This window comes from Apostichopus japonicus, chromosome 2 (assembly GCF_037975245.1).
Source record: "Apostichopus japonicus isolate 1M-3 chromosome 2, ASM3797524v1, whole genome shotgun sequence".
NCBI classification, from domain to species: domain Eukaryota; kingdom Metazoa; phylum Echinodermata; class Holothuroidea; order Aspidochirotida; family Stichopodidae; genus Apostichopus; species Apostichopus japonicus.
The window spans coordinates 15,207,873-15,220,914 of record NC_092562.1 but is presented as its reverse complement, the minus strand read 5'-3'; the positions used below and the strand labels follow the sequence as shown (position 1 = coordinate 15,220,914).

Here is a 13,042-nt window from a genome sequence, read left to right as displayed (position 1 = left end):
ATAATTAGAAACAATGGCATGTAGCATCTGGTAGGTGGGTGGTTGTTTGTCCTGTCTGTTCATAAATAGGTGGGTTTTTTCATCCACAAACAATCGACAGTATTTCCATCTGATGTGCTCTTCCAAATGAGACAAATAATTGGGGCAAAGTGAGCTAAAATTTTGAACTGGCCTGCCACAGAGCCATATAGCATAATATGGAAAGCAATTGGCTTTCTTAATATATTTAATAAATATATGTATTTATTAATATTCAGTATTGCAAGGTGAACTACCTTTCCAAATTAATCTGTTTGAGAATTTTTTTGAGAAATTTGGAGTATTTCCAAATTAATCTGTTTGAGAATTGAAAGCATGCCAGTTGTGCATTGTTTGCACAATATACTGAACCGATACTGACGAGATGAACAATAGATTGTAAAATATTAACCACAGATCCTGGCTGGGTAAACTCACTTTAATAGGCTAAATGCTAGGTAAATGGGAATATAGTTATATTCATGATAATACATTCATTTAATTTGCATTCTCAAGTTGTCAGTCACATTTTGCAAGAAATCTTTTTGAACATTAATTGTTCTTTTTCATACATTTTATTTACAGAGGTACCAGTAATAAAGAAATCAAAGATATTGACATGGAAATCAAAGGTACAACAGATAAATTGAGTGAAGATGTCAGGTCTGTCTGTCTACCAAAAGGACTCTTGATGAAATTTCCAGGAAATAGTTTACAAACGATGATCCTCACCGGTGCAAAAGGATCACAGGTACGATATATGTGGTTCATGAATTGAGGGTGGGGGTGTGGGGGGAAGTGGGGGATTTATACCTTGACCTCGGTTCTTTGCATTGTTAGTATATTACATTTTCAGATTTTTGGACCATTCATGAATATTTTTCTTAAAGTACAAGATTTTTGGTTGGTCAATGTGTTGTGGCAGGCTGGCTTGATATTGTTGCGATTTGACCAACCTATTGTAAAAGCCCTGCTCTAGATACTCAGTTTGCAGGGGGGGAGGGGGTTGGGAGGAGTGAGACAGGAGTGGCTCTGATGCAAAGAGAAGAAGGGCTGTACAATTTTACATATTTTTATGTTCTGACTTTATAGTCATCATTTACTCCCAGATTGTTTTTTTGGTTCTATAGGTCAATGCTCTTCAGATATCCTGTCTCTTGGGGCAGATTGAATTAGAGGGTAAAAGACCACCATTGATGACCAGCGGTAGATCCTTGCCTTCCTTTAAGAGTTACGATACATCGCTCATGGCCGGAGGATATGTAGCCGGAAGATTCTTGACCGGAATCAGACCTCAGGAGTACTTCTTCCATTGCATGGCTGGTAGAGAGGTAAATATTGAATCTACAAAATCACATGTTCTCATCTCCAGACACGACAATATTTAATGAACAACTTTTAATTTATTAGATATTGGAACTGTTGTTCAAGTAGAAAACCTATTTGATGAGGTTTCTAAGGAATGAAAATTAAAGTTTCATGCTTAACTGGATAGTACTCAATAATCGATGTAACATATATTTGTGACTATATTCACTTTACTTCTGTCAATAACAAGGTTTAATGAAGTACACAAAGTATTATAATAAACTCAAAGCTGGGTTATAAAGTTTCTGTTGCTGTGAATAAGCCATGTAACTTTCATGTTTAACTGGATAGTACTCATTAAAATCGATGTAACAGATATTTGGTCACTATATTTCACTTTACTACTGTCAATTACAGTTTTAATGAAGTAAAAATCTTGTATCTCACTTACGTACCGCCTGTCATATTTGTCTTTGCCAGACCCCCCCCCCACACTTTGACACGCACCCTGTTTGCTTGTTATCATGAATCATGATTTTGCTGTTTTAGTGTCCGAGTATGTCTGCTTCCATCAGCTTAGGATGATCTTTACCAAAGACAGATTTATAAATTTACTAAACCATAGGTCACACCGATTTATGAATACGAATTACAATTCATTAGTAATGTGCCAACATCTTAGCAAGCACAAAAGTTACTGCCTCCAAAAGTTCAAACTGGAATTTTCATATGCCGGAAAATAGCTGCAGGACTTTGACGATGGTCGATTAAAGCAAGTTAGCATCACTTTGAAAGGTAAAACAATTCCCCAATCTTGGCAGCAAAAATAGAGCTAAAGTTTGAACGTGAACTTTCTAGGACTCATTTCACTTTCATAAATGTAACGTACCCCATGTCCTGCTGGGTTTATCTTTCAGGGGCTGATCGACACGGCCGTTAAAACGAGTCGAAGTGGTTACCTGCAGCGTTGCATTGTAAAACACCTGGAAGGACTGCTCGTTAACTACGACTTGACGGTAATTAGTTGCTCTCTTTTTAAATGCTGATTGTGGGGTTGAAATTTACTTTTCTCTCATTGGTACTTAATGGATTAAACAAGACTTTTATTCAATTTAGTAGAATGAAGATCTGCCTTTTCTTGAAGAGGAGAGTGGGTGGAGGGGGGGGTGGGGCTGTTGTGATTAGTGTTGAAAAGGCTCATGTAACATGCTGTGGTAGAATAAGTTAGCAGGAAACAATTATAATTAAGTCCATTTTATTTGTATGAAATACAGGTTTTAGTATTGTACTTGTAATTCCTTGTAGCTGCCAAAGCTTCAGACTTGTCAAACTACATTGCAGTCATTCAGTAAAGTGGGGGGGGGGGTGGCAGGGGAGGGGGGGATTGAAGATAAGAACTCAGCATTTTGAAGGAGGGGATGTAATTTTCTTTTGGTGACTTCTAAGTTCATTAGTGGGATTGCAAGTACAGCAGAAAATGGTTGATATAAAAGCATACTAGTGTTCTCTCTGAGACCATTATTGGACTGAGTTACTTATCAGTGTTCTCTCTGAGACCATTATAGGACCGAATTACTAAACAGTGTTCTCTCCGAAACCATTATAGGACCCAATCACTAAACAGTGTTCTCTCTGAGACCATTATAGGACTGAGTTACTAAACATTTGACTGACGATGTTGCACTTTAAATTCTGCAAAGTGTAATTATTTCATTTGTTCACATTTTAAGCATATTTTAGGAAATCTATACAACTGAATTTTAAACTGATTCAGTGATTCTGTTTTAAAGAGTTTTTTTTTAATGCTACATTCAGGTTCGGGATAGTGATAGCAGCATTATACAGTTCTCGTACGGGGAAGATGGATTGGACATTTCACAGACACCATTCTTGAAGCAAGAGTTTTTCAACTTTTTGATGGAGAATGACAAAGTAAATAACTACCAGAACGTGGACAGCAAACCAGAAGGTCACCTCAGCTCGAAGAAAGCAGAGAAAATATTTAAAAAGGTTAGGTTTATACCTTGCTCTTGTTACAGCAGTAATATCTGGCTAGAAAAGAGAGGCAAAGTTTAACTACATTTGTATTCATTTATCTGCATATTAGGTTCTATAAACCTTCATGAAAATAACATGACTAAGCTATGGCAGCTTAACTTGTGGTGGGCAGGGGGAGGGTGGGGTTGGGGGGGGGAGCAAGGTGGGACTCCTGGCAAATTAAGGAAGCAAAGATTCCAAATGTAAACACAGGATTACTAAGAAATAGTGAGAGGGGTTAACTTCACCAATCTGCCATTTAAAAAAACAAAAGTAAAAGTTCTCTTCTCTCCAAAGTTTTGGTTTTCAATACAACCTTTAATGAGCATCAAATAACTCCTGTGTCTATACCAATACAGTCTAAGGTCAAGGGTATGTGACACAGAATATGGAAGGTGTTTTTGTTCTAAACAAATAATGCCAGTGGCAAGACCTTCTTGACCCTAATTAGCTTAACAGTGCCTCTGCTTAGAATGTGCTGGATATTTTTAATGATGCATAAAAGCAACAAGATTTTTGGCCTAAAATTTATAACTTCTTTTTTGCAAAAAAAATTTGAGCTTCACTTGATTTTGCTTGAAACAGGTCAGGAAGTGGAGGCAGAAGAGGCAGGGGCATGACAGGTACAGGTCTGGGTTTGTGGATTTCTCTGAGGGGAAGATGACTCCATTGGTGGAGGAGTTCAAACAGAAGTCGCCAAAAGATTCCCCGACACAGAGCTATAGAAAAGCCAAGCAGAGTTTGATTGATTCATGGAGAGCATGCTCTGACAAAGAAAGGTTAGTAGATTTTCTGTCCAGTTTACTCAGTTGTGGCGAAATGATGGCAGGAGGGGTCATATGTATGTAAACTGAATATGTATTAGTTCATTTGAAACTGTGTTTTTTGAACCCATATTTTTATGTTTGTTTAGGTACGTTCAAGTATGGTATGGTCTAGTATATAAGGTATTGTCTTAAGGTTGGTCCAAACATTTGCCAACTCCCCAAGGTTTACTCAAAAGTGAGATTGGAATTATTCAAACTCAGACACCTACTTTAGAAAGTTTAATGTTGTAAACAATATGGCTGCTGTTTTCAGTGACTGATGTGACCTTCACTGGGATATTATAACCAAACTGTGTGAACCTCAAAAATAGTATGCTGAATGAATAGACTAGTATGCTGAATGCAAACAAGTAAATAATTTCCTGCTTTGTGTTTGGTTTACCTTCATTAGTGTCTCCCTCTGTTCTGATGGAGTATATTGAGTCTTGAATTCAAATTAAATTTATATATCGTCACCGATATGACATAATATATGTGTATTGTCTACTTTGATCCACAGCTATGAGAAAACCTACACTCCATGTCCAGACCCTGCCCACTGCCAGCTAAGGCCCAATCAGAACTTTGGTGCTGTCTCTGAACGGATGAATAGTTTAATAGAGGACTATCTGAATGAGTTTCCAGAGAGACCGTGTAGCGATGGCGAGCAAGATTGGTCCAAAGACACTTTCAAACAACTCATTTATCAAAAGTACAGAAAATCTTTGTGTGAACCTGGTGAAGCTGTTGGTCTCTTAGCAGCACAGGTAAGTTCAAAGGTCACATCGTTTATGAGTGGCTTGTCTGTAACTCTCTTAGTAACACAGGTAAGGTCAAAGGTTAATTTCTTGTTTGAGTAACATGCCGGTAACTCTCTTAGCATTAATATTATTATGATTATTATTATTTATGATGATTATTATTAGTATTATCACTATTATTTTTTAACATTCAGTCAATTGGAGAACCAAGTACTCAGATGACCTTGAATACATTTCATTTTGCTGGGAGAGGAGAAATGAATGTCACCCTTGGGATACCAAGACTCAGGTGAGTCATCGATGAACATCATTTACATTTTTGCAAAAATTTATATACATTTTGGTTGGTCTTTCAATAACCAGTATCTTGATAATTATGTGTCTTGACATAATTCTCCTAAAAATTTGTATAATAGTTGTTTAATTCTCTTGATTTTAAAGGAGGATGAAATTAGAGGCACCGACAACTTTATTTGCATCCTTGGTTGCACTTGATTCTAAATTACCAGTTAGGTAACACTTTCCATATGCTGATAAATGCAACATAACATTCACTGAGAAAGAATAGACTGTCAGCCAACCTGCTGAGTATGTTTGCTGATAGTTGTGATATAGAGTACATAGATACTTGACCATTGATTGGATGTTCACCATAATTCTTCTATGGTGACAGTCTCCTCATAGATTTTGGATATTACTATGTTATTTGTTCCCTTCTTTTCAGAGTTCTCACAAGTCAACAAGTCATTTTATGTTCACATCGTCGTGTCTTGTTATTACAAGTCATATTCCTGACTCAAGTCCACTCATTGACTTGAGTCACTTAATGTTCACGTCGTGTCTTGTCAGTACAAGTCATATTCCTGACTCAAGGCCTCTCATTGACTTGAGTCATTTTATGTTCACATCGTCGTGTCTTGTTATTACAAGTCATATTCCTGACTCAAGTCCACTCATTGACTTGAGTCATTTTATGTTCACATCGTGTCTTGTCAGTACAAGTCATATTCCTGACTCATGTCCACTCATAGACTTGAGTTATTTTATTTTCTCAATGAGGAAATTGTAATTTGTTTGAGTCACTTCAATTTTGAAATATTGTGGCTCGAGTCATCGGGATACCCTTCTTATAAAGTTCAGGCTCTCGTAGGCACAGGCAACTTTTTCCCACTGACATGTGTCATTATTCAGTGTATCAATGGGTTAAAATTCCAGAACAGTTTAGGGCAGATTTGATGCAGATTTGGTCTTTCGCATTGATAATGATCGAAACTTCTTCTTTGTAAATTTTAGAGAAATCTTAATGGTGGCCAGTAAGAACATCAAGACACCAGGAATGACGGTTCCTGTCAAAGATAATAAGAAAGCTCATCGGAGGGCCAACAAGTTATGTCACAGGCTTTCCAAGTTGGTGCTAGCGGACGTTCTAGAAGACGTGAATGTTTGGGAGTCATATCTAGTGCAGAAGAAAAGGTAAATGTTCTATTCAATGTTTCTTTCTTTCCTTTAAATAAGTGAAAAATAAAAAAACAAAATGATTACTTGTAATGTTACCTACCTTTGTGTATTCTGTTGTATGTCCATTGGATATGGTGTGTGAAGGATTGAGAAAGGTCCCTGCACTGTTTGTCGGTCATTAGTAGGTTACCTGGGTTTGGCAGGGAAGGGGGAGGTGGGTGGGGGTTCTATCGGTCCCCTCATGTTGGATGGATCATTACAGAGAACTGGGTGAGGCAGAGTAAATGAAAATATGATAAATTCAATTAATGAGAAACTTCAAAGGTTAATACCTGCTAGGTGATTTAGTTACATGTTTACGTACATTTGAGAATTTATTGACAGAGTAGGGACATGGTTGACTAGAACTGCAATCCAAACCCTGGGCAGCTGATCTGCCTGTCATGGTCATAGAATGAACATTACCTTATATCAAGCCTGATCATTTTCATGAGTATTTATCAAATTACAAGGCAGGTTTTTAATCATTGCCCCATTCTTCCTCCCACTGTCCCATTGGACAAAGGTCTACCCTCACTCAGCAATGTGAAATTGTCCTAAATATATCTACCTCCACTTCTGTGAATCATTTTTCTGATATTTTTGTTTTGCAGTTCACATTTTGTTGTCTACAAGATTCGTTTGGGACTGCTTCCAAAGGAGGATTACAAGGTAAAAAGAGGGGGTGGGAAAAGTAGGAGGGTGGGGTGGGATTGGGGAAGTGGTATTGCAGGGGGAGGGAGGTATGACACATTCTTTACTTTCTCTCACTTTTATTGGTAACAACAATATATATAATGAGTAGGAAGAGATGTTGTGTCACAAATATAAACATCTACTGTTGTATGGGTATCATTTTTCCTTGCACTTTGTCAATAATTTTGCAATACTCTGAAGTATTATTCAAATTAAGATTGTGATGGATCAAGCTAAGACACACTCCTTCCTATATGATTTAATCATTCAAAGGTTTAACTGAAAGGAGTGAGTATTAGATCTGATGCTATGATCAATATTTGGTTGCCCAGACACTTTTTAGTATAATTTAAGTATCAGTCTCTTTCTGTTATATTAGTATCATTCCATTAGTATTAGTATCATTCCATCAGTATTAGTATCATTCCATTATAATCAGTATCATTCCATCAGTATTAATATCATTCCATTAGTATTAGTATCATTCCATCAGTATTAGTATCATTCCATTATAATCAGTATCATTCCATCAGTATTAGTATTATTCCATTAGCATTAGTATCATTCCATTAGACAGTATCTTTCCATCAGTATTAATATCATTTCATTAGTGTAAGTATCATTCCATTAGTATTAATATCATTTCATCAGTATTAATATCATTCCATGAGTATTAGTTTAATTCCATTAGCATTAGTATCATTCCATCAGTATCATTCCATCAGTATTAGTATTATTCCATTAGCATTAGTATCATTTTATTAGTGTAAGTATCATTCCATTAGTATTAATATCATTTCATCAGTATTAATATCATTCCATGAGTATTAGTTTAATTCCATTAGTATTAGTATCATTCCCTCAGTATTAATATCCATCATTATTAATGTTGTTCTATCAGTATTAATATCATTCCACTATTTTTAGTATCAATTCATTAGTATTATTATCATTCTATTACCAATGTTTTACAAATATTGTCCTACCTTTATTTTATTATTTTTGAAAGAAATTTAAAAAGTCAGGCTTATGAAATACTTTGTTTTGAGATTTCAGTAGTGAATAAGCAACTTAAACTTCACTTAAACCCAACTCAAAATGATGCTTTAAATAAATGATATAAAGGAATATAATTTTAAATTCTCATCCATATTTTGATTCTATCTTAGGTGGATGTCTCTCTTGAACCAGCTCTAGTATTGAGGCTCATGGAAAGGAAATTCTTTGCTCAACTCAGAATGGCAATACAGAGTAAAATACGAGATTTACAGAGCATGAAGTAAACATTTCTCATCATTTAATGATTTTTTTAACTTTTTTTTTTTCATTCTTTGGAAGTTTATTGATAACCTTTAATTAAAACAATACCTGATCATCATTCACTCCTAAGTTCTTCATCACTGTTTTTACTCCATGTGTCAATGTCTAGAATAATGCCGAGTATAAATAGATACTTGGAAATGAGAAAGCGGTATCTTGTATTTATTATTGCAATCATTGCATTATTGCTGATTTGTCAATTGAGTACAAAGCCAGAGAAACAGAACTAGCAGATGCAAAACACAGTTACATGTACAAATACACATGTACAAATACACACATGTACAAATACAAATACACACATGTACAAATACAAATACACACATGTACAAATACACATATGTACAAATACAAATACACATGTACAAATACACATGGACATATACACACATGTACAAATACAAATACACATGTACATATACACACATGTACAAATACACATGTACAAATACAAATACACATGTACAAATACACACATGTACAAATACAAATACACATGTACAAATACACATGTACAAATACACATGTACAAATACAAATACACATGTACAAATACACGCATGTACAAATACAAATACACATGTACAAATACACACATGTACAAATACAAATACACAAATACACACATGTACAAATACACATGTACAAATACACACATGTACAAATACAAATACACATGTACATATACACACATGTACAAATACACATGTACAAATACAAATACACATGTACAAATACACACATGTACAAATACACATACATATACACACATGTACAAATACACATGTACAAATGCACATGAACAAATACACACATGTACATATACACACATGTACAAATACAAATACACATGTACAAATACACACATGTACAAATACACATACATATACACACATGTACAAATACACATGTACAAATGCACATGAACAAATATTCACATGTACAAATACACACATGTACAAATATACATGTACAAATACACACATGTACAAATATACATGTACAAATACACTTTGCAACTACCTAACTTGCATAACTTTGATGAAGAGAGAGAGAGAGGGGGGGGGGTGTCAAACAGGAGTTGAACAAATGACTAAGTTTGTAGGAAATGTCACAGTTCCTTGGGGTATAATAGAGTTACTTGTTACCTTCGGCAATAAAGTCCTTCTCCATCCAATGTCTGGATCTGCCACTGTTTCTGTCACATATAAATGTTTCTCTGCATCTCAAATGTTTTTTTTTATCTCAGATGTATTTTATTCCAAGTTTGATCCACTGGATATAAATGTCTTGACAGGATAGGTCTGAGGAGGACCAAAAGGGCCTCAAAGGAAATCCTAGAAGGATTTTCAGAAACTTGAAACTCAATATTACCTGGCTGGCTGTCTCTTTTATTTTTCCCCTTTTTTTTCTTCAATATGATTTTTTTCACTGTTTCATATTTTACTATATTTTGTTCAATCTCGGTCGTTGACAGGGTCTTTCGAGCTCAGAACTTAGTGAATAATTCAAAGAAAGATAAATCCTCCTCTGGGCAAGATGAGGATGAAGGAGATGATAACATGGAGGATGAAGAAGAGGTAGTTGAAGAGGAGGCAGATGAAAAGGAGGAAGCCGAGGAACAGGACCGGGGGTCTGATAACTACGATGATGATGATGATGATGATAATGAAGAACAAAAGGACGATGATAACCATGGTATGATTAAAGGAATCATTTAATGATCAAAGTTTAATGTTTCCAAAAATAACATAAGTCCAACTGATTAGTCTTCCCTTCATTCCTTCCACTCCCACTTTCCCTCCTTCCATCCCCCTTCCATCCCCCTCCACTCCCCCTCCACACCCGTCCCCTTTACACTCTTCCCTTCCACACTCCCCTTTGCCTCCCTCATTCCACTTCCCCTCCCTCATTCCACTTCCCCTCTTTCCACTCTCCCCTTCTCCCACCCTCCTGTCTCCTTCCCCACCCTCCCCCACTCTTTCTCCCAGCACTCTATAATTTTTGTTATTAACATTGACTGGGTCCTATTCAGTACTTCTAATTAATCAACACAGCTTGCCCATTCGTGTGTGTGTGTGTGTGTGTGCGTGCGTTTGTTTTGTATTCTGACCAAGGACTTGAACAAAAGAATTTTAGGTCCTCGGTTGTGATTTCTAAAGAATCACCACGTCCTCGGAAGAATTCTATTGTATGGGGTATTGTTAAGGTTAGGGTACGTGGATTTGAACAATGGAAAATACAATGGGGTCCTCGGTCTGAATGTAATACAAACATGCGTGTGTGTGTGTATACTGAAGGACAGTGGATGAATACCTGATATAACACTAAATGATTAAACATGGGACAGCAGATATTCAGGAAACGAGGGAATTGGAAGGGTTATGTGTAGTGTCTGTTATGACCTATAGAGTGGTTAGGAATGGGTGATGGGGAGGTATGCCGAGTGTGCATTGCATCATGGGAAGGCGTGCATTAGTATGACTGGAGGTAAGCAATGGTAAATATGATGTTGATGTTATGAGGGACAGCAAAATGAATTGTGCAATATAGCAGATTAAGAGCAATGTGCACATTAATCTGAAGGTCATATAATTACAATAATAAACAGTTCTTATATAGCGCAACTTACAATAAAGTCTCACCGACCTGTACAAAAGAAAGTGAAAGATATGTACACAATATACAATAAGAGTAAACATAACAATTATAACAACGAAAACAGGTGTGTCTTCAAAACAGTTTTAGTTTTAGTTTCATATAGTAGTGGATAAACATATAGAACAATATGTACTGAACAGTTTTATGCCTCATGTTGTGAAGTGGGTGTGGAAATACAGCAGGGGGGAGGGGGTGAGAAGAAAAACTGATATTTACAGCTATTTGCACTAAATTAGTTACCATCTGATAGTGGTATAGTTTTAACATCAATGTGAGGGTGAGTTGCCTTAGGAACATCTTTAGTCCAACAAATTGACATTGATAGCAAGGAAAGTAGGCAAAAGACTTCAGAGATTTATAAAGAAACAAAATGACAAGAAAATTTGTTGAACCAACCTATTTGTGGTGTTTTAAAACCGGTAGCAAGGAGTGGCTAGATGATTAAAACTAGTTCTCAAGGTTGGACTGTATCAAACCATGCAAATATTACATTGGTTGGTGAAAAATGGTTGTAAATTATGATGTTTGCTGCATTCTAATATCCTAGTAATGAATGAGAAAGATGTTCTTGCCTAGAGCTAAGTAAAGGTGTGTATGTATGAGTGTAGGGAGAGGGGGGGTGGACAAGTGGGGAAGTATTGATAACCTGACAAGTTGATTTACAATTTTATGTTTTTTTTTTTGGGGGGGGGGGTGATTTCTTGTTTTAAAACTCTTATGAGTTACCCCTTGTTACATCCAACTACACCGAGCCCAAACACAATTCGGAGACCTAGGTATCAGCCTTGCATAATGATGGTTTGTTCGTTCATGGAGGGCTGTATTCTGTGGCACTGGCACATCCTTTGTTTTTTCTTGTTTCCTAGATGAGCTTGTTGGCGAGAAACAGGTCGACGATGAAGAAGAGGATGCGAGTAAAGATGAAGACCGGGCAGAGGAGAGATCCTCAGACGGAGAGAGTAATGAGCAGGAGAGCAAGCAACACTCGACTGAGGAAGATGTTGAAGCAGCCAACAGAATCAGAGTAAGTGATACCTCCAGTAAGTCACCGACTATCATTATCAATCGGTGCAAGAATGAAATGTACTTACAGTTTCTTGATGTACGACATACCTGGAATCGAATGAAAAAGTTGTAGCATCGTGTTTTGTTGTGTTTGTAGTTTCCTTGAAACTTTATAGGCAACTTTCTTTTCATCACTCACAAAAATGATTCTGTATGGATTATTGTGAGCTACTGAGTTCATGTTTGTCGTCACAGCTTTGGTACATATTTTGTGTGTGTATGTGTGCATTTGTATAACCTATGTATGTCTGTATGTATGTGTGTTTGTGTACAGTCAGACTTATTACGTACCTCTCCGTTCATTTTGTGATATGACTACAAAAATGTTTCTATGGATTTCATTTGACAAGCAGATCTTACTCATTGTCCATGATTTATGGAAGGAAGCATCACTGCCCTACCCCCTCTCCTACACTTTGTCCACCCCCCTTTCCCCTTCCCTATCCCCTTCCTGGTGGTTTATCATTCCCTAACATCTGTCCTCTTTTCTTTCTTCTTCAACTCACAGCATGTCATACATTCAAGTGGATTGGTCAAATCGTACAGCTATGATCAGAAAGATTCACTATGGTGTGAGTTTACCTTTGAGGTAAGAAGACTTTGAATAATTATTTTATCTTTGGATCAAAGCTCATCCTTGTACCCATTTCTTCAATAAAACAAAAATGATACTGAAATGTTATGGAAGTGCCCCCCCCTGCCCCTGTAGTGTGGAGAGAAGAGGGTACAGTATATGGATATTACCCATGAGGGTTGGGGGAGGGTTGGCCGGGTTAGGTTTAGGTTAGGTTAGGTTACAAAGCCTTCAAATGGTAGACTGGTGATCACTCCAAATAAAAACTTCTAAATGATTTCCTGCTGATTTATTCTCTC

The 13,042-nt window shown here is 36.6% G+C and overlaps 1 protein-coding gene across 3 annotated transcripts in view; it reads left to right on the top strand.

The window, feature by feature from the left end:
• The window catches only part of LOC139979510 (DNA-directed RNA polymerase I subunit RPA1-like), a 40,364-nt gene that overhangs the window by 17,774 nt on the left and 9,548 nt on the right, over positions 1 to 13,042 (top strand). For all 3 annotated transcript variants that reach the window (XM_071990387.1, XM_071990396.1, XM_071990404.1), the window contains exons 18-30: positions 604 to 769; positions 1,149 to 1,349; positions 2,244 to 2,342; positions 3,142 to 3,336; positions 3,949 to 4,142; positions 4,690 to 4,936; positions 5,125 to 5,219; positions 6,224 to 6,403; positions 7,042 to 7,099; positions 8,293 to 8,402; positions 9,921 to 10,141; positions 11,971 to 12,128; positions 12,678 to 12,758. In XM_071990387.1, the coding sequence (XP_071846488.1) occupies positions 604 to 769; positions 1,149 to 1,349; positions 2,244 to 2,342; positions 3,142 to 3,336; positions 3,949 to 4,142; positions 4,690 to 4,936; positions 5,125 to 5,219; positions 6,224 to 6,403; positions 7,042 to 7,099; positions 8,293 to 8,402; positions 9,921 to 10,141; positions 11,971 to 12,128; positions 12,678 to 12,758 (2,005 nt within the window). The remainder of the gene's footprint in view (positions 1 to 603; positions 770 to 1,148; positions 1,350 to 2,243; positions 2,343 to 3,141; positions 3,337 to 3,948; positions 4,143 to 4,689; positions 4,937 to 5,124; positions 5,220 to 6,223; positions 6,404 to 7,041; positions 7,100 to 8,292; positions 8,403 to 9,920; positions 10,142 to 11,970; positions 12,129 to 12,677; positions 12,759 to 13,042) is intronic.